Source organism: Haliotis cracherodii, unplaced genomic scaffold (assembly GCF_022045235.1).
Source record: "Haliotis cracherodii isolate W230 unplaced genomic scaffold, xgHalCrac1.p SCAF_26, whole genome shotgun sequence".
NCBI classification, from domain to species: domain Eukaryota; kingdom Metazoa; phylum Mollusca; class Gastropoda; order Lepetellida; family Haliotidae; genus Haliotis; species Haliotis cracherodii.
This window is the reverse complement of record NW_027266282.1, coordinates 1,253,771-1,281,573: the sequence shown is the minus strand read 5'-3', so window position 1 is coordinate 1,281,573 and position 27,803 is coordinate 1,253,771. Positions and strand designations below refer to the sequence as shown.

The 27,803-nt window shown below is 41.4% G+C and overlaps 1 protein-coding gene across 1 annotated transcript in view; it reads left to right on the top strand.

Moving 5' to 3' along the window:
- Positions 1-5,039: 5,039 nt before the first annotated feature.
- LOC139472992 (general transcription factor 3C polypeptide 5-like) overlaps positions 5,040-27,803 on the top strand; it is a 125,297-nt gene continuing 102,533 nt past the window's right edge. The window contains exons 1-3 of the mRNA XM_071255490.1: positions 5,040-5,339; positions 13,291-13,492; positions 23,806-24,060. Of these exons, the coding sequence (XP_071111591.1) occupies positions 5,160-5,339; positions 13,291-13,492; positions 23,806-24,060 (637 nt within the window). The 5' untranslated portion in view covers positions 5,040-5,159. The remainder of the gene's footprint in view (positions 5,340-13,290; positions 13,493-23,805; positions 24,061-27,803) is intronic.

The window sequence follows — 27,803 nt, the reverse complement described above, 5'->3', positions numbered from 1 at the left end:
TTGTGCGTAAAGCGTTGTTGTTTACATATGAAGGTAATATGTTCACATCAGTAAGATCTTTGAAATTGGGAGTCTTATGTTGTGAACCTAGACTCGGCAAGGCTAGCAGATGTGGGATGTGATCTATGCTAAAAGTAGAATGTGTTTGCAAAACCTAACGAACCTCAAAAGTATTAACTGGAATTTACTGAAAGATTTGAACGATTCATATTCTGTGTGACAGAGACCATTAAAAGTTTTTCGCCGGTATCATAATTAAGCATAAAATCAAAGAAGTAAGATATGTAGACTATATACACAGTCTCCATTGAATAAGCATGGCAAGGAACGAGGCTCCCAAACTTAATATACTTCTACAATCGTGATTACCACATGGCATGATTTTATCAGTTTTCACAATGAGTACAAATAATTCCAGTGCTTATATACTCAAAAAGGAATAAATGACGATATAAGCAGGAGATGAAAGGGTATTGGGTAACTTTTTGAAAACTGTTATAAGAAAAATCCTTGAAACCGTGAGTCTGATTTGTATGGGAGGACTCGGAACCCGCAGACATGATCGCAATCTGCACTAAATGCGTATAAAAAGCGTAGGGTGAAGGATACATACCAGAGTAACAGCCTTTAGCCGATTTCAAAAACTTAATCTGATACGTATGTAGGGGAGGTCTAGGCAGTGTGGACAGGTGGGGCATATTGATTTCCGCCATTCACTTAAATACCACCAGATGGCGCCTGTCCAAAAGACTGATTACAGGTGGCGCCCATCTCCAAAAGTCGCCATAAGAGAGACGGGATTATCACGCGGTCGAACGTATGAGGCATATATTAAGTAGGTTGGTTGGTTGCTTTGTTGTTTAACGCCGCATATATTAAGACATGTGTCCTATTTGATGTAAGCAGCATTATTTTTCGATAAACATAAATCTTTTTCTGATTTCAAGGGAAACTAATTTTGCCGTGATATATATAAATAAGCAAGTATCTGCCATGTACTACAGTGACAACGTGCACCACATCCACGTGGGTTCTGACAGTATGTTTAAAAGAGCACTATCATTGGGGCATAATGGGCCTCAGCGGCCCACTTTACCCCTTTCGGTAAGATCCTGGCTAAGATGTTACTCCGCAGGTCTGTAACAGAACTATTTTATTCGGAACCAAATGATGTCACCCAAACAAATGTTGTTTTTCATTATAAACATTGTTAGCACTCCAAACTATACTCACACGCAAAAGAAACACAAGTGGTTTTAAGCAAATAGGTAACAAACACGGAACCATAAATTGATACGAGTTTTAGCGTGTAGTGAAGCCTGGTGGTGTTATCAATATTTTTGGTTGCATTTTGGAAGCCCCGAGTAAAAACGCAACATAAAAAACGAATCGCCAAAACGCACCATTTCAATGAATATATGGGTATCATGCGCCCATTTCTCGCGAAATCGAAAATGCACGAACTGTCACGAACTGTAGTGGGTATAAAACTGTGGCCGATTCTTGGACCTACCACTCCTTGGTCAACAATGCCACGCCTAACTCAAATTCAGAGAAACCAGGCTATCGGACGTTTGGAAGCTGGTGAGTCTGTCCAAGATGTTGCCCGTCATTTCAACGTTAACATAACCACAATGTACCGTGTCCTGCATCGATACAATGCTACACAGACCACAGATGACCTTCCTCGGAGCGTTCGTCCTAGGGTCACCACACCTCGACAAGATCGGCAGATTACCCGTCAACACCAGCGACATCCGTTCCTAACTGCAAGTGAAAGTGCTCGACAGACCATGGGAACACATAATCGACACATTAGCCGGGACACTGTGATCCGACGTCTCCGTTCCAACAACCTCAGATATCGCCGACCAGCACGTCGTCCTGTTCTCCAACCACGGCATCGACAAGCACGATTTCAGTGGGCACAGGGTCATCACAATTGGCGTCATCGTGAGTTGAGGTGTGTCATCTTCGCTGAAGAAAGTCGCTTTTGTGTCTCCCATGCAGACGGAAGAGTCAGAATTTGGCGGCGTCGAGGTGATCGTTTCGCTGACCAAAACGTTGTGGAAAGGGATCCATGGGGGTGGACCTAGTGTCATGATATGGGCAGGGATTGGACGTAATGCTAGACTTGGACCCTTGCTCTTTCTGAATGTTGGTCAAGGTCGGGGACACGGCGTCACTGCTCAGCGGTATATCGACCAAGTGATCAGACCCCACGTTGTTCCATTTTTTGCACAACATCAACAACACATTTTCCAGCAGGACAACGCTCGTCCCCATGTTGCCAGAGCTACCATGGCCTTTCTGCAACAATACAACATCCGCGTCCTACCGTTGCAAGCCCTCATCCCTGATCTGAACCCAATCGAACACTTGTGGGATGAGGTTCAAATGCGTCTGCACAATGTGCGCCCAGTCCCTACAACTGCCGATGAACTACGCACAGCTGCTCTGGATGTGTGCAGGGGGATCCCTAGGGCCTTCACAAATCGTCTGATCCACTCAATGTACAGGAGATGTGTGGCAGTGATCAATGCTAATGGTGGTCACACCAGGTATTGACTGACATTTTGGGTATTGACATGAAACTGTGTAAGCCCTTAACATTTGCAAAAAAAACAATTATGTCATCTGCCTTTTAATCCATTAAACTGTCTTCAGTCACATTTTTATCAATCTTGCCCTATTAGTATTTCTTGTCTTTACTGTTGAAAATAAATAACATGTATACTGCAAACTCGACTTGCGTTTCTTTTGCGAGTGAGTATACAAAGGCGCTACCTAGAAGTTGCATATCTCCATTTTCAAAGTGATGGTCCATCAACTCAGTACAAGAACAGAACAAATATGTACCTGGCATCCACAGTTCCTTTTAGAAACAACTTCAAAGGTGTCACATGGAATTATTAAGCCAGTTCTCGTGGAAAAGGGGCACCAGATGGCGCGGGGGCTGTGTTAAAGAGAACAGCTGATTCTCTAGTATCCAAAAGTTCAGATATAAGGGATGCTGAATCAATGTTCCATGCACTTGAAAAGGAACAAGTTGCCGTACAGCTATTTACACGTTCCACAGAACTCCATCGCAAACTTGGAGTTGCCCACGAACATTCCAAGTGTTCCAAGGATCACCAAGGTTCATTAGACCTTTACAGAAACTCCGGGACAAATCAAAACTCGCAGGCTCAGCTGTTTTTGCAAAGATCTACCAGATATGTGTGAATGCCTAGATCCAGACACAACTGTATTTGAAAATGATCCCAAAGAATCATTTGTTGTCCCACTTTCAATAAGAATAAATGAAAGCAGCCATGATGAGTGCCTCACTCCTCTTGATCCAAACTTGGTGATCAGCAACATTAATGGAAGGTGGTGTGTTGTAGAATACAACTCCACTTTGTATCCAGGAATTATATGTGACTGTGATGAAGATGGCATACAAGTAAAGACAATGCAGCCTATTGGTGACAATCGATTTATATGGCCACGGAAGGAAGATCGCATATGGTATACTTATGAGAAAGTGTGCAATCTCATACATGCAGTCAGTCAAGTCACCAACCGCCGCCCTGTCTTTCAGGCATCATTAACCATTTGGAGGAAACTGAAAGAACTTTATGACTGAGTATACAAGCATGTGTACTGTTCTACCAGTCTAAGAGTTAGAGCATCTAGACTGAAAACTGAAACTGTTAGTGTTACCGTTATAATACTTCATACCACAAGTGTGGAAAGTTAATGTTCTATTTACAGGTTACAATATTTGAAAACAGGTTACATTGTTTGAAAAGGTTCCACTTCCAGTTTGATTAAGCTCTTTCAATGTTTGACTAAGAATTTTTAACAAAATGTTAAACTAACATTTGTGTTGTGCGGATTCATCTACACATGAATAAGAACAGCGTGGTTAGTTTTGAAATGTATTCTGAATTATGTTAGTTATTATGCAGGTTTATTATCTGTTTTTGATGTTTGGAGATTATGTGGCTGATCCTACAGACATTGCATTGCTTTTTGTTATTTGGTTAACAAGCTGTTTGATGTTAATAAACATTTATTTTTGCAATTTTTGTGCTTATTTATTTCAACGTCTACACAAAGGGATTAACATTAGTAGACTTTCTTTCGTATGTCATTACCGCAGTTACTGGCTTATAATAAACCATGAGCAAGTAACAAAATACAGTACATGTATTTTCACGTTTCATCTCAAAAGCGATAAAAAAAAATTGTTATTTTATGCTACATATATGAGATACAACTCCGTTACAACAAACTCAACTCTGTTATGTCAGTTTTTTTCGTTTCTTTTGTCAATTGACAAAAACCTTGTTGTTTTTACGAGTTTTAACTTTAGATTAAGATTAATGACAATATTTGTTGTGACATAAGATGAAAAATGCCATATTTTGGATGCCGTCTTTCATGTATTTGACTTTGTTGTCTGGGCAAACTTTTGAAATATGAAAAGAGCACTTTCAAATGTCCAATCATACATTTTATTAAACCAGTTTCCATTTGTATCAACATTGAATTGTAGTAATACTAAAAGGTAATTGTTGAATATGATTTTATATGTCAAAGTAACCTAGCGCTATTAAAATTACTTTCCATTTTGTTATCCGTAACGGAGTTGAATATTCCAGCTGATTGGGCTAATTCATTAATTATTTTCTAGCTAATTAAACACATCAATGCACTGCATACTGCACTCTGATACCAAGAGAAAAATTATATTAACGACACATTTATTTTTGACAGTTGATAATCAGAAAATTTGTCGGTTTTGAGATTTTTACCCATTCGCAGCTTATCTAGAACTCTGATTTATTCATGTTTATTCATGAGTAAATTCCTTTCTGCGGTAAAATTGTATTCCTTTAGATGTACATCTAAATAAAATGATTATTGTCCTTAAGCATGTCCTTTGAAATGAAAGCAAATTTTCTTTATCCGTTTTGATCAAATATGCTGTTGCCGTTTTATCATGTAGCCGTTTGGATCTGTTGACGATTAATTCAACCAAGGTCTGGAGAATGTCCGCATCGGAGGCGCCAATTTCAGATGTACTTGTGTCTTTCTGTATTTCTATCTTCAGCGTGAATTGATGCAGCACTGAGTCTTCTTTGTGGTAGACAGAACTCCTTGTCAGCGTAATGGCCGACCACTCATCACCGGAGAACCTGAAGGCAGTACAGTATGAATATCCGTTTGAGAACAGATTGGCAGTTCGCATTCTTTCCAAAGAACGACTTGTTTGTGTTGATTTTCCAGCTCATGTGCATAACATCGACAGAGCACTTGAAACCATTGATGGGATTCGTGGAGTTTTTAAGGTGCGTTTCAGTAGTAATTAGAGAATAACAAAACATCCAGTCCTACTGGCTTGCGACCAGTTGTCGCCGAGGACCAAAGTATCGCCAACTCCCCGTTATAGCGTGCACGTGATCGCATCTCATTTTACGTTTGCTCGTTTATATTAGAAGAGAGAAATATTTATCCGAAAATGATGAACAAAATGGACTCTTGTCAGGGAATATTTTAAAAAAAACCCACCATAATCACCTGCTCAAATACAACCTTCGAAAAGACACGCGGGCGGTGTTACGTTTCTGATTCACACGAAAATATAAATCAAATACGATGATGCACTTTCAGTTCTGTCATTGCTTACTAGATCTAGGCTATTTGTCTGTCATTTCTTGCCCAAAATACAATTCTGAAACTTGTTTGAGCAATGTCTGAAGACCAAATATTGAACTCAAATTGATTGATGATATCATCTTGTCTGCTGCCAACATGATTGAGAAAAGCATTTCTTTTCAATCATTTCTTTTCATGCAATACAGTGCACATGCTGTCACCTGATGAGCCAAGCGTGTCTGTGTTGCATGTGATGCCCTTAGCATTGCCTTCCCAGAAGTTGTAATCTCAGCATCAACTTGTGAAGTGGTCCATCCACTGTTTGCTAGAAAGTCACCTAGTACTCTTAAAGGGGCACTGATCTAACGCAATTCCCCGGGACTGGTTGTTGCCTTTGTTATTGTTTTTTCCCAGTGAGTACCCGGATGTATAGCAGAATCTAGACTAGTTCGCGACCTCTGCTGCGTCATTCGTAAGCGCATTAGTCACTTTTATGGGTAGTAATAAGGGCGTATGGTCACATTGATCAACAAAATAAAATACAGTTTTCGAGATAATAAGGAAATGTAGGTATCTTTGTGAGTAGCATCGGTAATGGTGACGAAGTTTTGATAAGTCACTTGCTTGGTAATTTTGCGATTTTCGTTTACACTATTTTGACTTGCAACACAAAGTATATATTTCAACTGAGCATATGCTTTTTTTATAGTGTGTATATTTTTTTACTGTCAAATGTGTAACAAATATATTAAACGTCTAAATATTCAGTTTTGATGTTTAATGGCATCACCAAGAGACTGAAAGTGTTACATTGAAAAGTACATTTCTAAGTTGTTTGGCTTTTAATCCTACATAATAATCTGTTGTGATGTTTGTAGGCCCTTTTGAACGTCTTGATCAATCTGGACAGATTTTTTAGCCAAAATGACTGAAATATTTACACATTTTATAAATTGCCTGAGAGAATCACATTTTACAAATTGACGGTAATATATACACGCTTACAAAGGAAAAGACCTGTGACAACAACGTCTATCGCGCATTGAAGAATTTCCCAACCAAGACGTAGAGAAACAAGAACGAATCGGTTCAAATGAAGGAAAAAAATGCAGATATCATAATTACAACCTACCAAATTTATGCGTATAAGTTTTAGGCAGCTTCCTTGTTCGAGGAATGTATACGTGAATATCCACACAAAGGAACAATATCCCACTCGTCTGCAGCTGTACAAAGAAACTTATTCGATGTCACGTGTCTCAGTAACAATCAAATATTTTAAAAGATATATATCGTTTCTGGATATTATAACCCGTGTTCGTTTCTCAACTGATCGCTTGGATTGTTTCAGGTGTTTTACATAGGTGACAAGTCTCAATGGTCGGCTGAGAAAGCCCACGTGACAAGTATTTTCATAACGTCCACGATTCCTAAAAATTCCATTGAGTGATAGATAACAATGATCAATCAATCAACGTATTATGAGTTAACCCTTTGAACAAAGTATGTTGTTTATACATCGGCACTTCGCGCCATGATATGAGTGTATTCCCTTTGTTTTAGTAAACCTAGACATGTAAACACTCACTCTTGACATATCCACTGCGCAAGATAACAGTGATTAATCAATCAACGTATTTTCTGTTAATCCTTTGATGACTAGGAACGATCCGTTGATTTACAAAAATAAGTAAATCAACTGATCATTCATCTCTTGCTGGGCTGCCACGTGCATATTACATAACACACATTTCACCTCACTTCAAACCTGGATTTAGATTGAATAATTACCCCAGACACAATAAATGCCAAATGGGAACCTTTGTCAGGTAATCTAAGTGGTGCTACCACTAATTGTACCTGTAATAAATTCATTAACTGAGCATCAAGTGAATGACGACAAATACACAAGTGTAGGGTTATTATACGAGAAAACGTGGATGACAACAAGGGAGTAGTAATCGTATTATCGACGCAAGCCGAAATTGCTTTCACTGCATAGATACTTTTTTCAGTATTAAACTATAACCATCTGGGGTATTTCCAAATGACGACATCCGATGAGCTCCCTTGTTCTTTTTGTCTGTTTGTTTAGGCTGAAGAAATTAATTCACATGCGCCCTTTGTCGAAATCTTTATAGATCACAGTTAACCAATCAGTGTTCAAAAATGAGTAAAACAAATATTGCCTCCAGCCTCCAAGTTTATTTAGCTGTCCTTGCAGACGGTACCCCAGTCTCTCGTCATGCTCAGTTGCGTTGCGTATCATCCGGGTACTCACGGGGGAAAAACAATAACAAAGGCAACAACCAGTCCGTTAGATCAGTGCCCCTTTAAGGACGACCATTTCAATGTGAAAACAGTCCGGCCTACCTTTAGAATACAGTACCACAAACTTTTCAAACACGTGACAATACCCTATGATGAAATTTGTAGTAATTTGTTGCCAGTCACACCGCGAAACAATGCCCTGTGATGTCAGGGGTCATTGAGTGTGCATATATATACTCCTCCCAGTGATCTATCATCTCTTCACGCAATGTCATTGAATACGCCCAGCGGTGTTGAAAATTTATTTGTTTGCTAAATATAGCCTCCAGCGGCGCACAGGAATGCAGTTTATTAGTGATATCGCTGAACACATCTAAATGTCGCCAGTGTTAGGGTAGGTAACCCTGAACTCTATGCTTAGCCCTTGGCTCCCCTTTACGATCATTAGGGTTAGGTTCTCGTTTAGTGGCTATTAGATTACCCGAACTCTGTCCTAAGCCCTTGGATCCCCTTTACGATCAATCACCCCTTTACGATCGTTAGGGTTTGGTACTTGTTTAGTGGCTGTTATAGATTCTATAGAGGCTCCTAATATTCTTCACACAAAAACGCCGAGTAAAAAGGGTGAAATGGATTTGTGTCGACTATTTTGGCTACTGGAAACTGTCCTGGAACAATAGCACAAGTCACCTTCACCCGCTACATATTTTCAGTACTGATTCAAAAGCGAACTAACCGTTGAGTCGTCACTAGCCATGCTCATGCCTCCCTCGTCCCTTACTATTATCCACATCATCCTTACAGTGTTCCCTACCACACTTTTCTGTCACCAAAATCACCCAACGGTTTATTAAATACCATATCATTCATGCGTACCCTCGAGTTCGACGTCTGACGCCTGGAGCTGTTTTGAGTTCGCGCCATATCTGCTCATTCCTCACCACTCGGTATCTTGTAGAATACGTCATGGGATGAGTGTGCCAAATGGCATCGGGATCATTTGTAAGTGTCCGTAGACTAAAGTCACGAGACAACATGCCTACCCGTAACCTTCGTAAGTGTCTGTCACCTATTCGACCCTTTTCGTTCAGTTCCTTAATGTCATAGGCATGACTAGGTAAATTTGCACTTTGTTTCACAGTGTGGACGTAGCTCAGTCGGTTAGCTGTAGGGCTAACAATCCGAAGGTTGCGGTTCACGTCCGACGGATTCTTACAAAAACTGGTTGCTTGTCTTTGAGACATGTGACTAACAGCAGAGATCGTCCTCACGAGAAGTTGTGGTACTGTATTCTAAAGGTGCTCCGACAGTCCATCATCACAACAAACTTGTCCTCACCAAAGTCAACTGGCTTACACGACTGGATTTGTTTAGCAATTGCAAAAAATGGTTGATCCATGCATAGAATTGGTGTTTGTCCTTGATTCTGAAATGTAACTGATCTTTTAATGACTCTCATGGAATGTTGGATCATGGCTGATGAATGAGCATTTTCATAAAACAAGGGAAGCAGTGACGTATCAGCTGGAGGTTGGTAGGTGTTCGGCATCATAGCAGCATGTTAGGCAGACCAGTGACTATTGTCAGTAGGATCAAGATGAGGTTTCTTCATATAGTTTGCAACTGGTCATCCAGTCATTCTCTATCTCCATTCCTGAGGTAATGAGGTCAGTTTGAGAATCGGATAATGTTCGAGAGTTAGAAACTGGAACAAAGATGTCCCTGGTCTTCATAGCAACAGGTCCCACACAACTGTATGAACGAGGAAGTTCTGTAACCACCCGTTTTGTACCTTGACAATAGACCGATCGAGTCTGTCAATCAAAATTGGCGCATGCGTCAGTTTGAGCCAATCAGAAGGCGCACATTGCGGATTTGTCAGATTTACTTCCGGGTTCGTGCTATTTTCACTCACGATATCCATTACGTATCGCTTGGATTAGATGTATAGCTTTACCCAAACCCACATGGTCCTTAGAAAAAATGTTTGGGGCTGATCAAGGTGTGCGGCAGGCCTCACCATCAGTTAAGTGTCGCCACCATCCTCCACGGGACTTTCGTCTGCTCAAGTACTTGATAATTATTCCAACCAATTATTTATTTGATGCATTATCATTTAATTGCAGAACTAACAAACAAACACTTAGCTTGTTTGCTCTTTCTATAGGACAATATGTTATTTCTTTTTAAATAAGATATTTTTTAAAAAAGATACTGTTGAAAGTGATAACCAATATCATAACGCATAAAACTTATTTCAAGATACAAAGAATTTGTAAAAACAAAGGCAGTATCTCTTTGTCACACCCTGATCAGGCATTATCCAGAGTGCCTGATCAATTCAGATACAGAATAGATTACATGGTCTCAATTTGCAAGTGGAAGGCTCATAACATGTTCATCAACTTTTGCTTGCATGCTATTCAACCAATCTTTCAAGGCATTTGATCCGGAATAGAAAAAAATCAAAGTGACTTCATCTTGGTAGTTAACATTCTTCAGAATATTTGAGGTGATTTGGCTCAATTTATACCTAAATGAATTTTTTTATAAGCTGTCTTATGGGTCTTTTCACCAATGTATTGGTTGTGTCATTTTCCCCACAAATGAACTCCACATGACCTTGGGTATTTTATAATTCAAAGGTATTACCGGTATTAGGCATTAACTCAATGCTATATAAACTCTTTTTATGTGAAGTGTCTTTTCATTAGTCATTCCTTATTAGACACATAGCACTATTCCATCATTGGCACATCAAGCAGTGATGCGCTTTACTTTATTGGCTGTAAGGTTTCCTTGTGACTTGGGTTTGGATACCTACTTCCAAACAACTCTCACAAGCTATTCATTAAGATATCTCCAAACAGACAGGAAGAACAGCAATTTCTTTTTATGAATCTTTCCTTCCATCATCCCCACTTTCCACCTTGGTTTGCTTTTTATGCTGTCACAGCATATATATATTTATCTTTTGCTTTGTTTTTCCTGAGAGTTTTGATGTTATTTTTCCTACTTAGTCGGTCATTCCAACTTCAGTAATTAATGTTTTGCTTTATGAATTAAAATGTAAATATCTTAAACAAACATCCGCCTTATGGCAGGCTTTATATCCGATATCTTGCAGGGCTCGAAAAAATTCCAAACCGAACTTGTCCTGCAGGGCAAGTAGATATTATCTTTTACTAGTCTTGCAAAATTTCCCTTGCCCTTATCCGTTTTATAAAGTATCATATTCTTGGTTATTATTACCATTTTCTGCAATTAACCTTAATAAAGTAAAAATTCACAAATATATTCAGTGATTTTGCATGACAATGTGCATACCTTGTTCATGTTCACAGTATTGACATTTAAAGAAATCTGTACTGAAGGATGCAAATTACTTATGTAATAACACTGTCTGATTATGAAATTGTTCATTGTATATCTGGACTTATTTCAAAGTTTCATTCACTTTTGTTCACATTATTTTGCCAAAATCGTTTTTGAAGTGATCACTAGATTGCATAACTCCCCGTTATTTACAGCAATCATGATCAGGTTACCGCTATTAACGCCTTGAAACGAACTTTGTTTGATAGAGAATGGACTATGAATACACAAGTGTTATCCCAAATATAACATTAGTTACATTTGACCACTGACCACTGACCACTGTGGCATTGTGTATTCATAGCTTTCGGCCATGGGAGCCGTGTCAATTTACACTTGTCAAGGGGGTACTCAAAGTACGTGATCTAGACTACCAGTTGTACCGAACGGGACTTAACCCAAAAAAGTACTAGAATCTGTGCTTTACTAAGAAAGTGGTATCCCAAATATAACATTAGTTACAGAGAATGGACTTTTGTATCATTTATGTCATACTTTGACTCGTTGAAAGTCATATTAGTTGTAGTTTGACTATAATATGTCAACATAAAGCTTTCTCGATCGGAAGGGCGGGATCCTCGAAGGGTGACTGGTCAAATTGTTCCATACGCAAAAAATATCTAGCAATAGCGATCAGCTGTTCAAAAGTGTTTTTTCGCTTCTGGGTAATATTATTCTAAAAATATATAGTAAAGCTGCAACTAAAATAAAACGATATTGGAATATATCATTCCTGATAAAATAATAGTTTCAGATACAATTCTTCCGATAATTGCATCACAATTCTTTTAAGTTTTATTATTGAGTAATTTTTAACAGAATATGTGAGAGAAAAAGTGTGTACAGTTGATAGCTGTTTCCGGCTTTGTTTACGAGAAAATACGCTCATCTTCTTTGTACATAAAACAATGCCCAGCAGAACAGAAAATACAATTTAAATGGTATATAATACTGTCTAGTGATGTTTTATCTCAAATTTCTAATTTGTATTGACCAAGTGTGATATTACCTGCATGAATTCGCTGAAGGGATACGACGTAATTTTTTTCTGTAAATAATACTCGAATACATTTTTCCAAAATACTGAATCACCTAGAGCAATGTAGATGCATCTTCCCGAGGCAAAAGAGATAACTGACTTTAAAAGTCCAGTTTCCACCCTTGCCGAACTAGGCTGGAATTCCTGGGCTCGATCGTAGCGCCACCAGTGGCTATTACGAGTTATGTCCTTTCTATGTCTCTCCTATTGACCAATCAGACTCAACCTCTTGTATCACTTGCATTTGCTTCAAACAAAACGGTGGTGATAATCAAGATCTATATTGTGATAAAACGAGTCTTACATCGCAAAGTGCATCAAATCACGTGAGCACCTTGATTAAAAGCATGAAAAGATTTAGAAAATATCTGTTGACAACGAGTTAGCGGTGTACATGCTTTGCAAATTCTGCAGTCGACCGAAATCTGCATGACACTTTACGAACCGGATTTCGATTTCGTTGCGCGATTTTGATTGGACTATGCATAGACTCGTTAGTCCAGCCAAAATGTAACTCCATCATACCAGCCTAGTTCGGCAAAGGTGGAAACTGGACTTTTATACTCAGTTTTAACTCACTTGCCTCGGGAAGATGTGTAGATGGGGATGCGCATAATGCTTGGGTGTGCATTTTGATCAAGAAAATATTGTATTTTATTGAATTGTATTCGAGATGAATCGATTCAATTGAAATATATACTCGCCTGGTAGGATGAGCGCTTGTTCAGTTCTTTCTCTCCCTTCACAATCTACCACTCGTCAATACGAGCGGATGAGAGGATTTTTCGACCCCAGATTTGGTTTGTAATTGTTAAAACAAATTATTTTCCCACAACCATGGGTATTTCAAAGGTAATATAAGTTAATGGTAGTACAGAGTATACATGTTTTTTTTGCCATTTGATACACCTGTGCTACAGAAGGTATCAGATTATAATTTTTGTATCTTACATATGCAGGCATACAAAGATGAAAACAAAAGACTGGAAATGAGGTGGAGAAAAGATGACATCTATTGCAAGCCAATGTATGGTGACAGACTCAACACAACCAACCTGCTCTTGAGTGTGAAAAGACGTAGGAAGCCATCATCCCATGAAGGACAATATGAGTATTCAGTTGCCATAAAAGGTTTCATCATAGCAACATACCACTTTAACGGTGAGATGCACAATGTGAAGACAAAATTTAATTTTTTAAAAACTTTTCCTGCATTTCTCCTCAGTGCATTTCCTGTGTGAGGTCAAGGTGAAAAAGGAAGTACTTCCAAGTAGTTGTGTGGCTAATACCATTGCACAGTGCTTGTCACATCTTCACATAACTGCTTGTCAACCAGACTGACTAGTCATGTATATTATAAGCTCCAGCAATATACTGGTATTCTTTATTCAGATTTCATTTGTGAATTGGACCCGGGGTAGAATAGGTCTTCAGCAGCCCATGCTTGCTGTAAAAAGTTTCTTTGTTTTTTGTTTAACGTTGCACTCAGCAATAATCGAGATCTATGACGACAGTCTGTAAATAATTCAGTTTGGACCAGACAATCCAGTGATTGACATCTTGAGCATGGATCCATGCAATTGGGAAACGATGACATGTATCAACAAAGTCAGCGTACCTGTCCTGTTAGTTGCAAGCATAGTGGCCTTTTACAGCAAGCATTGGTTGCTGAAGACCTAGTCTGACCGGATCTTCATGGATGTCATAAATGCGACTATGTTTCCTACTAGATCATGAGATGTGATGCACAAAGGAGCTCTGCCCAATTGACACCACCAGAATGACCTTGGTTGTTGATTTGGAGTCGCTTGTCTTCGATGGACCAGCGCCTATAGATCGTGGAAGTGCACTCCCCAGCCCAAGGTTGATGCGTCGATGAAGTGGTGTTGGTTCGGGATAAATGGCTACAAAGAGACTCTGGTGCAAACCACTACTGAAGATGCGGACAGAGAGAGATCAGCAGGGAGACCAGGACCTGTCAACTGTCTCTCTGGAGGTAGGGCCTGAAGAAGCACCAGATTGGTTGGAGTTGAAGTTGACCTCTCTGATTGAGGGCTTGCGCCGATGTCAAAAGACTGGGCAGCTTTTTATTGGCGTAAATGAGTTGCAATGTCAGGAGAGGGTGTATCTTCGACCACCTGTCCGGAGGAACAAACATCATGCCCTGTCTGGTGTCAAATAGAGCCCAAATGTACTGGAGCCATTTTGTGAGTCGTCTTGGACTTGCTAACACTGTTTACGGGAGTCTCTACAATGGATAAGACTGGGCTAAGTTTCCAGTCGTCCCGTAGCTGATGAAAGTCACTTGGAGGATGAGTCACCGGGCTTGGCAGACTCGCCAGTCTCCCTGGCAGCGGAGAATGACACAGCTCCCACAGGATTTGATGTCCTTGATGACCATGCCCTTGGCCACGAAAGAAAATAGTCTTCGCAACCAGCACTTCACAGAGGTCGCACTGGGAAAGAACGAATTGTGGTGACATCAATCCCTCTTCTACTGCCCAGATGCAGATTTTGGAGTCAGCGGAGGTCCACTGAAACACCACATTGTCTTTCTGCAATACAGTTAGTATTACATTATACAGTTAGTCACATTATTAATGTTATTAATGTGTGGAGCTTTTGTGGAGCTTTTGTGGAGCTTTGACTACGTGTTTCGTCATGAATTCAGTATTTTTTATGCCATTTTTTGCCACCTCGCTAAGATAACAGTGGGCTTGCTTCCACACAACATCTTGAATCTATAGTTACCAAAGTTTTTCAAAAGTCTTACCTTGCATGCCGTTATGGAACTACTACTTTCGAGGCCTACTACTTTCGATGTTGATGTCCATTTTTTTAAAGTTTGGATTGATGTTTAATTTCGAAATTTAGTTATATTTAACCTTACAGATGCAAGTGGAGACTTTTTCTGCTTATTTTGAACGTTATCACCCTCTTTTTAGAAGGGTGTGGCTTGCGTGTGCGGCTATAATTACTTGCGTCATTGCATGTGCACCCATGATCCCAAGATAAAGGATGAAAGTCTTGTCGCTGAGGGTAGGAGTCGCAAGAGGGGGAACGAACCCAGCGACGACGTCGATCTGCATAGCCTGTAGATGGGGAGCAATACCAAGATAAAAATGACCAGGCAAATCTGTATAAGATTCATGCTCCAAAGGGTGGCTTTCGTCATCCCGAGCAGGAGTGGTGTGGGACAACTCAGTAGCGTCAGTGTCAGACCATCGATCGTGAGAAAGTTGATCCTCCAGATGTCGATCGCGAGAGTATAAATCCTGTGTGTGGCGACCTGTTGAAATGGAACGTCAATCCTTGGAATGTCGATCCATAGAGGAGTGATCCTTAGAGCATCGATCCTGGGAATGGCGATTCCTTGACGAAGAATGGCAATCCTCGGCAGAAGTGCAAGAGCTATCCGGCTATGTTGATCCAATTGAGAATAAGAGGACGAATAGGACAATCACTCTGAGGCGTGTCGAGTCCTTCATGGTCAATGTAGAAGTGACTTTTTCTGAGACGAAGAGGTGAGCTGGAGGATGGCAGGAAAATAACTTGAAGGAACAGAGTATGATATGTACTGATAGCTGATGTCTGAGGCAACTGGTTGCTCTAATGATGCCGTGGACACAGACACACTGGGGACAAACTGTTGGACCGGTATGGCGGGGACGTCTGTGAGGAAGCTGTCTGAGACATCATCTTCTGCCACAGTGCTGGTTTGGTGCAGGTAAGAGATGGTTTGAAAACAGAAAAAGAAGATGGGACAGCCGGCTTCGTGACCCTCTTTGGCTTCTTTGCAGAGGGTGGTCCATGATCCATGCCTTAGGACTTTGACCGCCAGTCAAGCAAGGGTGGGCTTGTTTATTAACCCAAGAAACACCCTTTCAATTAGGCTTGATAAATAGAGATTACTACACGAGTGTCTGTCAGATACCATTGATCTTATTGTTTCAAAACGTATCTAATGAACGAAAGCGAGTTAGATACGCTTTGTAACAACAAGTTGTAAGATCAATGGTATCTGACAGGCTCGAGTGCAGTAATCTGTTTCTTACACACCCTAAAATCGCACCTTTTTTGCATCGAATCGATGCATTTTGTCCAATTCTCATGATCGCAGCAGCGCATTAATACATAACACCTCTGTCATAAGTGACGTCATCCTATGTATTGCTTACTACCCATAAATAATGTGACCCTACACAAAAAGGTTTCCGTCATATTTGTGGATTATCAGGCGATGGCAAAACAAAGAACATGGATGCCGAGTTAAAAGTTCACACCTCAAAGAAATTACCAAATATGTACAACAATGTTTACTTCCATACTGACCGACTTTTACAAAATGGTGTGTTCACTGACAACAGTACACAGGATTTCCAGATTAGGGTTTCCGTTGATTGAGGGATCGTATGTACATAAATGAGTCACGTAAGTAATCAGAAACATTCTGACAATCTGTGTACTGTTATTGGTTTACCATGTTTTCCAATGTAACGAAGAGAATTTGTCAGAATGCAGATAACTACCGTCGTCGTTGTGCGTGATTTAGCGTCAGTCATGGCGTCACACAGGACAGAATTTACCACATCATTATAATGTATATATTTGAAATTCCATAATTAGTGCAATGATACTCTTCCCGTGAATATTCTCAAATGCGTGATCTAGCCAATGTATGAAACAATTAGACGAAAGTACATTGTGTACATATATTTTACCGAAAAATATTATCCATTTTGTTAAAGTAATATATTCAGTTTTAGTTATAAAATAAAATGAAACGGCTATTCATGGACGTTGGTTATATGAACTTATAATATTGACTTATTACACATCCTAAGACATACGTATACATGCGGAAGTTACATTTACACTTCATCTTGTAACACTTGTCCAAAGCAAAGAAATATCGTAGTCGACACTATAAACCCATCACATTGTTATGTAAACAATGTTCAAACAAACGAGATCATCAAAGGTTTGTTCATACATGTTGTGGCCTATATGTACGTATGATTTCATTTTGAACATTGACAAATATCCAAAGTGAAATTAATTGTGTGAAAAAATGTATAAAAGACATGCAAAATATACACCATTACTGAAACTGTAAACAGCATGATACAGTGATCGTGTGCATTCTCATTCAAGGACCTTCACCTCAAAGAAATAACCAAATATGTACAACAATGTTGACCTATGACATCACAACCTGTGACCCACTTTTACAAAATGGCGTGTACACTTTCAACAGTACGCGGGATTGTACGAGGGGACTTTCGTTGATTCAGGGATCGTATAAACATAAATGTGACATGTAAGTAATGAGAAACATTCTGATAATCTATGTACTGTTATTTGTTGTCATAATTTTCATTGAATCAAACGGAAATAGTCAGAAATTCCGATAAATACCGTTGTCGTTGTGCGTGATTTTGCGTCAGTCATGGTGTCAACCAGGACGGTAACTTTGACAACTTCTGTTGAAAATATCAAATCATTGCAATGTATCTATTTAAAATTCCCTAATTCTTCCTACGATTCTCTTCCCATGCATATTCTGAAAATGTTGAGTCAATATCTTGAACGAATATACGAATGGATAGCTCAAAATAGGAGAATATGCTACACTGTGTAAAATCTGTATTTTGCTTTGTTTACATTTCAACCATGTCCAGTTTTTCGAGCACAGCGTTCGTTTTCACACCTTACTTATTTTGCTTGATTTCATCTAGCCACTTCGTATTGGTGACAAAGACCACTGGTCATTTGATTCTAAAATGTATGAGGAATTCAAGGATGTAGGTATCGCAGATAAGTTTGAAATATATGTGATGTTACAGGCGTCTCATAACCGGTGTACCTGAAACGTGATTTTGTAAACACTATCCAATATGGCGGAAAGTTCACTTCGGCGTTTGTGTTTTCGTTTTTCCCAAAACATTCTAAACGATTCTAGGGTTATCGGAGACGTTTTGGAATGATCATTGGTGATTTCATAAAAGACAGATACCCGTGATCACTAATATGCTATTTTTGAAAATCATTTCTCCGAGTAAATATCCTAAATTTAGATTTCAAAACATGCTGTAAATAACGCCGTGAATGGTGATTTAGTAATGTGTAAAAAATGGCGACATTTACGATGTACCTAATTTTCAGAGGTCATGTTCAGTACTTTTGCTTGGCCTAAAATGCCAGTGGATGATATCACAGAACAGGGAATTTCCCACCTTATTCAAAACTGTAAAGTGTAGTTGAGTGGGTGATGTATTTTGAATTTTATTCGACTTCAAAGTGAGGGTTGTAGAAGAAGGACATATATGTCCCTCTGGCATCCAGGGGGTTAATACAACTCATGACTATCATTGAATCGCATAGTCATTTACACATAAAAAATGCCACCTGTAGTAGCAGTATAGGTATATAAATCCAGCTCCAGTGGGGTTGCGGCAGAACCCCTATTACCTATACTACTTGTCGAACATGTAATCACTGGAATATTGCGTCATGGCGGAAAATCCATTGGTCTGACGAGAGTCGCTTTCTGTTGTTCATGTCAGATGGTAGAGCATGTGTTTGGCGACGTAATAAGATGGCATATGCTGAGCGGAACATTCCGGAACAAGTTCCATTTGGCGGCAGCTCTGTTATGATCTGGGGTTGCTTGTCATATACCTGCAAGCTGCCACTGGTAACAGTGAGAGGCAACCTTAATGGCCAACGATACCAAACAGAAATCCTTGACAGGGTCATCCTTGACAGCCAGAAGCCCAGACCTCAATCCCATCTAACATATCTGGGACATTCTTGGACGTAAAATCCGTCAGACGGAGCCACCAGTGCAGAATGTTGATAAATCGGAACAGGCACTACACCAGGATTCTCACACAGGAACAGATCAGACGAGTCATTAGGTCAATGAGGACGAGGGTTGAACAGGTGATTCAAACTGGAGGAGGTTACACCAGATACTGACATTTTTCACAGTTTTGCAAACTCCATGAACTTTCCGAGGATGACATGAATGGAAATTGACTATGAATTCAGATAGACCTGTTCTAGCCATAGTTTTTCGCACTGGGTATTTTCCATTTTTTTGGTCTTTTTGGTAACTCAACATAAACACATTACTATCTTTACCGACAATTTCATTCCAACATTTTCTTATTGTTCAATATTTGCTCTACAAAGAACACTGAGACACCATTGGTTTACACACGTAATATTGCGAGCACATAAAATCTAACACCAGCAGTATAATCTAATAGGGTTGTTGCGATACTTTTTTGTCTGTGTATATATTACAGACCAAGGTCAGACTGAGCAACAAAGTAGAGGGCTATTCAGAGGATATGATAACAAGCAAACATATACTGTAGGGTGGTAAAAGCTCTTATCACAATAAAATTTGTCCTTTGAACTTTGTTTAATTGATTTATTGACGGGGGCTCTTGTTGTTTTATGGCAGTCCAATTCATGGGCAATCCCTATACTATCTTCAGGTACTGTTTGAAATGTTGCATGTTTGTGCACTAAGGCACAGTATGATGTATTTGTTTTGAAAATATAGATCTGGATCGTAAGTCTTTTTGAAGTATTGAAAAATAACATTCAATTTGGATTCCACATAAGCAAATCAGAATTGAGGAAAAATACAGTTTGTACTATGTTATTTAATGTAAACCAAATCTTTAACAATCTTCTTCTCAGGTGCTACATGTCTAAAATCAGAGGCACTGATAGTTGAGTAGACAATGGGATTATGACTAGTCCATGTTGGTAAAAAATGTAACATTACAATGATACTATTTTAGTGAAAACTGATAAAAAATAAAAATTTAAAAAGCCAAAGGGCAAAACTTGATGAATGTGTAGGGTCATAATGTAGTTTGTTCATAGCATTGAATTGACACAGTGCTGATGTTTTGGTGAGAACACTACAATAAAATGTTGCACATCAACTGAAATAGGTTTGTCAGGCTCTGTGCCTTGGTTTACTGTGTGTGTCATCATGCCTTGATATTGTGGATTGGTGTTTAAGTGTTTAGTTAGTGTTAGTGTTAGTTAGGCTCTATTGTGTACATTGCAGATCATGAGAGGCAACTTAACAGATCAGGTGGTCAGCCTTGGTAACCTGGTTGATTGTGTACCATGTACTCCGACAACATGGAACATTACCCATATTATTATTCCCTGCCACGAAGTGGAAGGGGGATATAGGAATGGGTGCCGTCAGTCCGTTCACAGCGGTGAACCGATGCCTTTTGATCGTTTGCGATTTTTAAAAAAAATTATTTTTCGAGTTTCCCTGGTAACAACTTTGACTTAGACTGAAAATGGCGGTAGTGCTGATTTCCGGAGCAGATCTTGAAAAACGTAAATATTTCTTCACCAAACTTGGCACATAAATAGGTGTAGTTGTAAACTGGTGCCTTTTGATAGTTTGGGATTTTCAATAAAATTATTTTTTGAGTTTCCATGGTAACGACTTTGACTTAGACTGAAAATGGCGGTACTCCTCGTTTCCAGAGCAGATCTTGAAAACCGTACAATATTTCTTCATCAAGCTTGGCGGGGGCAGTCTGGTAGCCTCGTGGTTAATGCGTCAGCTCGTCACGCAGAAGACCCGGGTTCGATTCCCGACGTAGAAACAATGTGTGAAGCCCATTTCTGGTGTCCCCATCCGTGATATTGCTGGAATATTGTTAAAAGCAGCATAAAACCATACACACACACTCACTCATCAAACTTGGCTCATAGATAAGTGTAGTTGTAAACTGGTGCCTTTTGATAATTTGGGATTTGTAATGAAATCATTTTTCGAGTTTCCCTGGTTGTCTGAGAACCGTTACCATAATGACCTAATTGAGATGTATACCACTTGATAAAGGAACTTGGACAAGGTATATGGTGAATTATTGTGAAAACACAATTTACAAGTGGCACCCAAACCAGCCTACTTCATCGTAGTGCATGGTGGTATCATGAACAGTGGCACCCGAACCAGCCTTCTTCCTCACAGTGGGTACTGGAAACATAAACAGTGGCACCTGAACCAGCCTTCTTCCTCTTAGTGGGTAGCGGTAACATGAACAGGGGCACCAGAACCAGCCTACTTCCTAACAGTGGGTACTGGTAACATGAACTGTGGCACCCAAACAGCCTACTTCCTCACAGTGGGTACCGGTAACATGAACAGGGGCACCAGAACCAGCCTTCTTCCTCACAGTGGGTACCGGTAACATGAACTGTGGCACCAGAACCAGCCTTCTTCCTCACAGTGGGTACTGGTAACATGAACAGGGGTACCAGAACCAGCCTACTTCCTAACAGTGGGTACTGGTAACATGAAATGTGGCACCCAAACAGCCTACTTCCTAACAGTGGGTACTGGTAACATGAAATGTGGCACCCAAACAGCCTACTTCCTAACAGTGGGTACCGGTAACATGAACAGGGGTACCAGAACCAGCCTACTTCCTAACAGTGGGTACCGGTAACATGAACAGTGGCACCCGAACCAGCCTTCTTCCTCACAGTGGGTACTGGAAACATAAACAGTGGCACCTGAACCAGCCTACTTCCTAACAGTGGGTAGCGGTAACATGAACAGGGGCACCTGAACCAGCCTCCTTTCTCACAGTGGGTACCGGTAACATGAACAGGGGCACCAGAACCAGCCTACTTCCTCACAGTGGGTACCGGTAACATGAACAGGGGTACCTGAACCAGCCTACTTCCTAACAGTGGGTACCGGTAACATGAACAGGGGCACTCAAACAGCCTCCTTTCTCACAGTGGGTACCGGTAACATGAACAGGGGCACCTGAACCAGCCTCCTTCCTAACAGTGGGTACCGGTAACATGAACAGGGGCACTCAAACAGCCTCCTTTCTCACAGTGGGTACCGGTAACATGAACAGGGGCACCTGAACCAGCCTCCTTCCTAACAGTGGGTACCGGTAACATGAACAGGGGCACCTGAACCAGCCTCCTTCCTAACAGTGGGTACCGGTAACATGAACAGGGGCACCTGAACCAGCCTCCTTCCTAACAGTGGGTACCGGTAACATGAACAGGGGCACCTGAACCAGCCTCCTTCCTAACAGTGTGTACCAGTAACATGAACAGGGGCACCAGAACCAGCCTCCTTCCTCGCAGTGGGTACTGGTAACATGAACAGGGGCACCAGAACCAGCCTCCTTCCTCGCAGTGTAAGTTTATTGGTGTTCATGATCTTTTGTGTTTCACAGAAACACACATCAAAGACTACAGTGAAAGAGACCTGCCAGGATTTCAAGTCTATCCAGGAGACACTACACATGATATTGCTGTGTATGTTTCAACAAGTCTCAAGAACAGTGTCCAGCTATGTGATGTAATGTCATCTCGCAGTATTGAATACATTTCCTTTCTTGTTGGCAAGTTCTGTGTTCTTGTGTGTATGTTCCTTCAAAAGTGTCATGGACACGGTTGTCACATTCACTTACTGATTTCATGCTGAAACTTCAGGATCTCTCAAAGCAGCATGAATGTGAACATGTCCTTTCAACTGTGAGTTGCGTGAAAAACTGAAACTTGAAGATTTCTTTAATGTGCGGAAAATGACTCAACTCATTTACTCTCCAACTCACTGTCTTGGAGCTACGCTGGACTTGTTGTTTACTGATCGTGCCAGTGCTGTAGCATTCCAGACACCAGTCTACTACTCAGATCATTAGATGATTGGTGCTGTACTTCTCCCTTACTTCTCTGATTATGGTTTAAGTCATAACACAACTCATTACAAATACAGCTACGTATTCTATCATAAACTGCAGATGGGAAAACAACACCAGTAATAACCTTTTTAGTGCTGCCATTAGGCCATTTACAAAAAGGTCCAGTGAACATAGTTCATAGGAGCTAATGCATTGCACACCAACGGACATGTAATATTGACGGGGGATATGAGTATTTCATGCTTGTTTATAAATGGATTGTCTGGTCCAGACTTCATTATTTACAGGCTGCTATCATATAGCTGGAATATTGCTGAGTGATTCAAAGAACAAACACAAACACTATCAGTAAGAGAGAACCCAAGTTTTGATTGTCTGTTTAACATGACTTTGACTGGAATCATTGGGGGATTGATCTGGACTTGCTCAGAGGCCAGTTAACAGACCACCTTAATTGATGGCTAGATATTTTAGTCTACTTACAATTCAGCTCACTTAGACTGTTCCTGGTGAGCCACAGTACCATGATGCTATTTCTCTGAATAAATCCCACCTAAAAAAGGCAGTCAGTAACTATGCATGGACAACTGTCTGCCACTTCCTGGACTTTTCTTAATAAGGTCCCTAATGTTATGCCCTTACCGGTACATTGTACTTGGCCACCTATAATTTCAGGATATGTGAATTAGCCAATAATCTGTGTACACCTTTTTTGCCCTGCTGATACATGGTGATTTGACGTTACAGCAATGGCTGACTATCAGTATCTGCCTGTGGAGAGAAGAGGAGATGGCAGCTGCAGGAATCTACTTCCAGATCTTCATCTGACAGGTTTAACAGGAAGAGAGGAGTTTCTGTCAAGAGATGTGCCACTGTTTATGCCACCCATGATTTTTTCTCGCATTGATACACCAGTTGAGTACCTCTATCGCCCAGATAAAGTGATGAATAGAAGTGCACAAAAAGGCCTTGAACACCTGCCACCTCATCTTATTGGCACTGGTAGGTATTTAACATCTTATTAGCACTGGTAGGTATTTAACATCTTATTAGCACTGGTAGGTATTTAACATCTTATTAGCACTGGTAGGTATTTAACATCTTATTAGCACTGGTAGGTATTTAACATCTTATTAGCACTGGTAGGTATTTAACATCTTATTAGCACTGGTAGGTATTTAACATCTTATTAGCACTGGTAGGTATTTAACATCTTATTAGCACTGGTAGGTATTTAACATCTTATTGGCACTGGTAGGTATTTAACATCTTATTAGCACTGGTAGCATTTCTCCCTTCTTCTTCGATCCTATGTGGGAACGTGCTTGAATCATGTTTCCAGCTTCTGAAAATAAAAATAGCCACCCAAGCTCCCCTGCATTTCCATGGTTACGTCCAAAAGCTAGGTCGATTACTGCTTGAACTTTCCACGTGTGCGCCTCTACCAGTTCATTCTCTTTCTCATCGCCACCGTGTGGCGACATGTTTGACAGATCACAGAATTGTTGTCCTTCGCCAAGTTGTTTGAGTATCCTAAATAATATGGGAAAGAAGGACAATCAACGTCCTGCTTGTAAAGAATGCAGACGTACCTATTCCCCGTCGGATCCCCACTCATTATGTTGCGACTGTCGTGCAGCCTGGGTTCCCGATGTGCGGAATGTCATTCCTTAACTAACTTAAAAGTTTACCTGCAACGTTGTCGTCGTCGTATTACTGATCGTCGTTCCAAAGCAGGGGATTCCAAAGCTAGTACCAGCTCATCACGCCTTAAAGACATTCCTGTAATTTCTGTCACAGAAAACACCCTCTCAGACAGCTTCCTTACAGAAGATTTGTCCACTCGAAACCTGTCTACCACTCCACAAGAAGATATGCAAGTTGATGTGCGCTTGGTCCCTCCAACCTACCCGGGTCCCGCGTCCCGCCCTCGTTATACCAGTGACCGATTGCTTCAGTCCATTCAAAATCCTGCTATTGGATTCGGCTTGCTCTGTCCCCCTCCCCCTCGTTTGACTCTCTTGTAAAAGCAATATCCACTGTCCTCCTTCACCTTTCGGATCCTTCATCGACTCCTCAACCTACTGATCCTGTTCTGGTTTCGGTTGCCTCCCGCTTGACCCCTCCCGGATCGGGTGGTTCGTCTTCTACTTCGGGCGATCCCAGTATCCAGGCTCAACCAACTGACAGTTCACATCTATCAGGCGTTCTTGACGATCCCTTTGATGGGAGTTTTGAACCAGCGGACCCAGAATCAGTCATGCATTGGATAGCTGATAAATTGCAGTTAAAGCGGACGACTTCGGCTGCGAATAGGTTCTCCGGATTCGCAGTTCCATCGGCTAATTCGTCCGTGATCATGCTCCCTCCCAGACCGGTCTTACTCCATATCCCCCACTTCATCCTTGAAGACACAGACGCTCATGGCATGTCTACTACGGTCGTCTCCCCCGAGATTGACAGTGATGTTTCTACTCTGTCTCAGAAGCACTCAACCTCGTCTTACGTGGTTGAAGATCGGGACCTAACGCACTTGGATACCACAGTCTGCCGTACACTCCCACTCGTGTCTACTATTTTATCAGCCATGGACACACTCCCCGTCTCTCTCTCTCCATTCATTCCCAGGAAGAGGCCTTTACTCAGGGATTAATCAACCTTACACAGGACAAGCTTGTGCAGATTTTTAAACTCCTCACTCAGCACGCCGGCTCCATGACGACTCTTCGTCGCCATGATGTGCTGCAACATTCTTCCTGGGATGACCAATTTAAGGCCAAATTGTATCAACAACCCTTGTCTTCCTGCTCCTTATTTGTTGACACGATACAACAGGTCCCACAGGATGTGCAGAGAGATTCTAGCCTTCAGGTCACGGTGGACCTTCTACCTCGTCAGAAAAGACAATTGGAGGATCAACAGAAAAATGATCCCCTATTTCCCCAATTCGTTCCTGCCCAGCGGGATTTATGTGAGCTTATATCTTCCCGGCCTAATCCCTTTCGACGGCACGGCAGAGTTCGAAGAGGTCAACAGGGCTTGAAGCCCTCCTCGGGTCAATCAGTCTCCTTTACTGGACCCAGGGGCGCCGGCGAACCTTCCCAAGGGGGAGGCTTGGCAGGAATTTGACTCCTTTTCAAATAGGCACGGCTGGGAACTTCCGCCACCAGCCGTTCCTGTTACAGCCACACCTGTAGGCGGAAGACTCCTGGGTTTTATCCCCCCATTTTTCTTGTCCCCAAAAAGGACAGTTTAAAACAACGGCTCATTTTCAACATGAAGACTTTCAACGCTACGTACCTCGAAACCCCAACACATTTTCGCATGACGTCCTTCGTATGCTCCTTCATCCCGGCGATTATATGGTCAGTCTCAATCTCCAAGACGCTTCGGGAACACCGTCACTTCCTCCGGTTTGTTTTTCAAGACCACCATTACCAATGGAAGGTGCTCCCGTTTGGAATTTCTTCGGCTTTTTACCCGCCTGACCCGACCCATCTTGAAGTTCCTACATCTTCGCGGGATCGTGTTTGATTCTTATCTAGACGACTGCATTCAAGTTCAAGCAGAGGCCGATTTCCTTTGTCTGCAACTGGCCTTCACAATTTGTCTGCTCAGACAAACTCGGCTGGCTAATCAACGAACATAAGTCGGAACTCATTCCTACCCAACGTAGGAGCCTTGTTCGACAAGGTCTGATGTTTATACCCACGACCAGTGGGTGAAGATTCAATGTCTCGTACCGTTAGCACTCAAACAGCCGCTTCAACTGCGCCAATGGCAACGACCCCTGGGGTTCCTAACATCGGTGCAGGCGCTCACTGTACTGCGTTGATTTCATTTGAGACCTTTTCAATGTTTTCTCTCGCCCTTTATAGGATCAACGATTGTCACACACCGATCTCTCTATCGCTCAATCTGCACCCTCATCTTCAATGGTGGCTGGTCGCGTCGAATGTTTGCGACGGGGTCTCCTTGACTTTCCATCTGTTTGTCAACGCTTCAGCCGTTGGTTGGGGAGCACATTTTCAAGATCGGCAAGTAGCAGGGCGGTGGTCCAACGTTGCCCTCGTTGCCTTCGCATCAATAATCTCGAGTTCAAGGCAGCAATTCTCGCGATTTTACATTGGTCGAACATCCTCTGGTCCTCCTCCCTCATGATCCAGTCCAACAATGTGGGGATAGTGTGGTCCATCAACAGGTTTGGATTCACAAGGTCGATGTCCCTACTCTCACTTGCTCTCAAGTTCTTTCATCTCATCGACTCCCTCAACATACATGTCCATGCTCGGCACATTCCAGGCATATCCAACATCATAGCACTCCCTGTCCCGACCAGACAGACCATCACCAACCGAGTGGTCTCTTCATCCACAATCGTTCAAATGGATTTGCCAACTTTATTGACCTCTTTTCCACCTGCTTCAGTGCTCAACTATCCCGATTCGTATCTCCCATCCCCGACCCTCGGGCTTGGGAGCACGACACGTTGGGGATCTCGTGGGAAGGTCTCAATGCCTACGCCTTTCCCCCCGACAGGGCTCCTTCCCCGGGTCCTACAGAAGGTAGCAGCCACCGATCACCTCCTCATTCAACCGGACTCTCGGTGGCTCCATCAGTTTCTTACAACGCTCCATCTTTGCAATTGGCGCATCTGCAGAAATCCCTCGTAGCAAAAGGTTACTCCCAGCGGGTAGCGAAGACCATCGCTGCTGCCCATCGTGCTTCCACCAGGTGCCTTTATG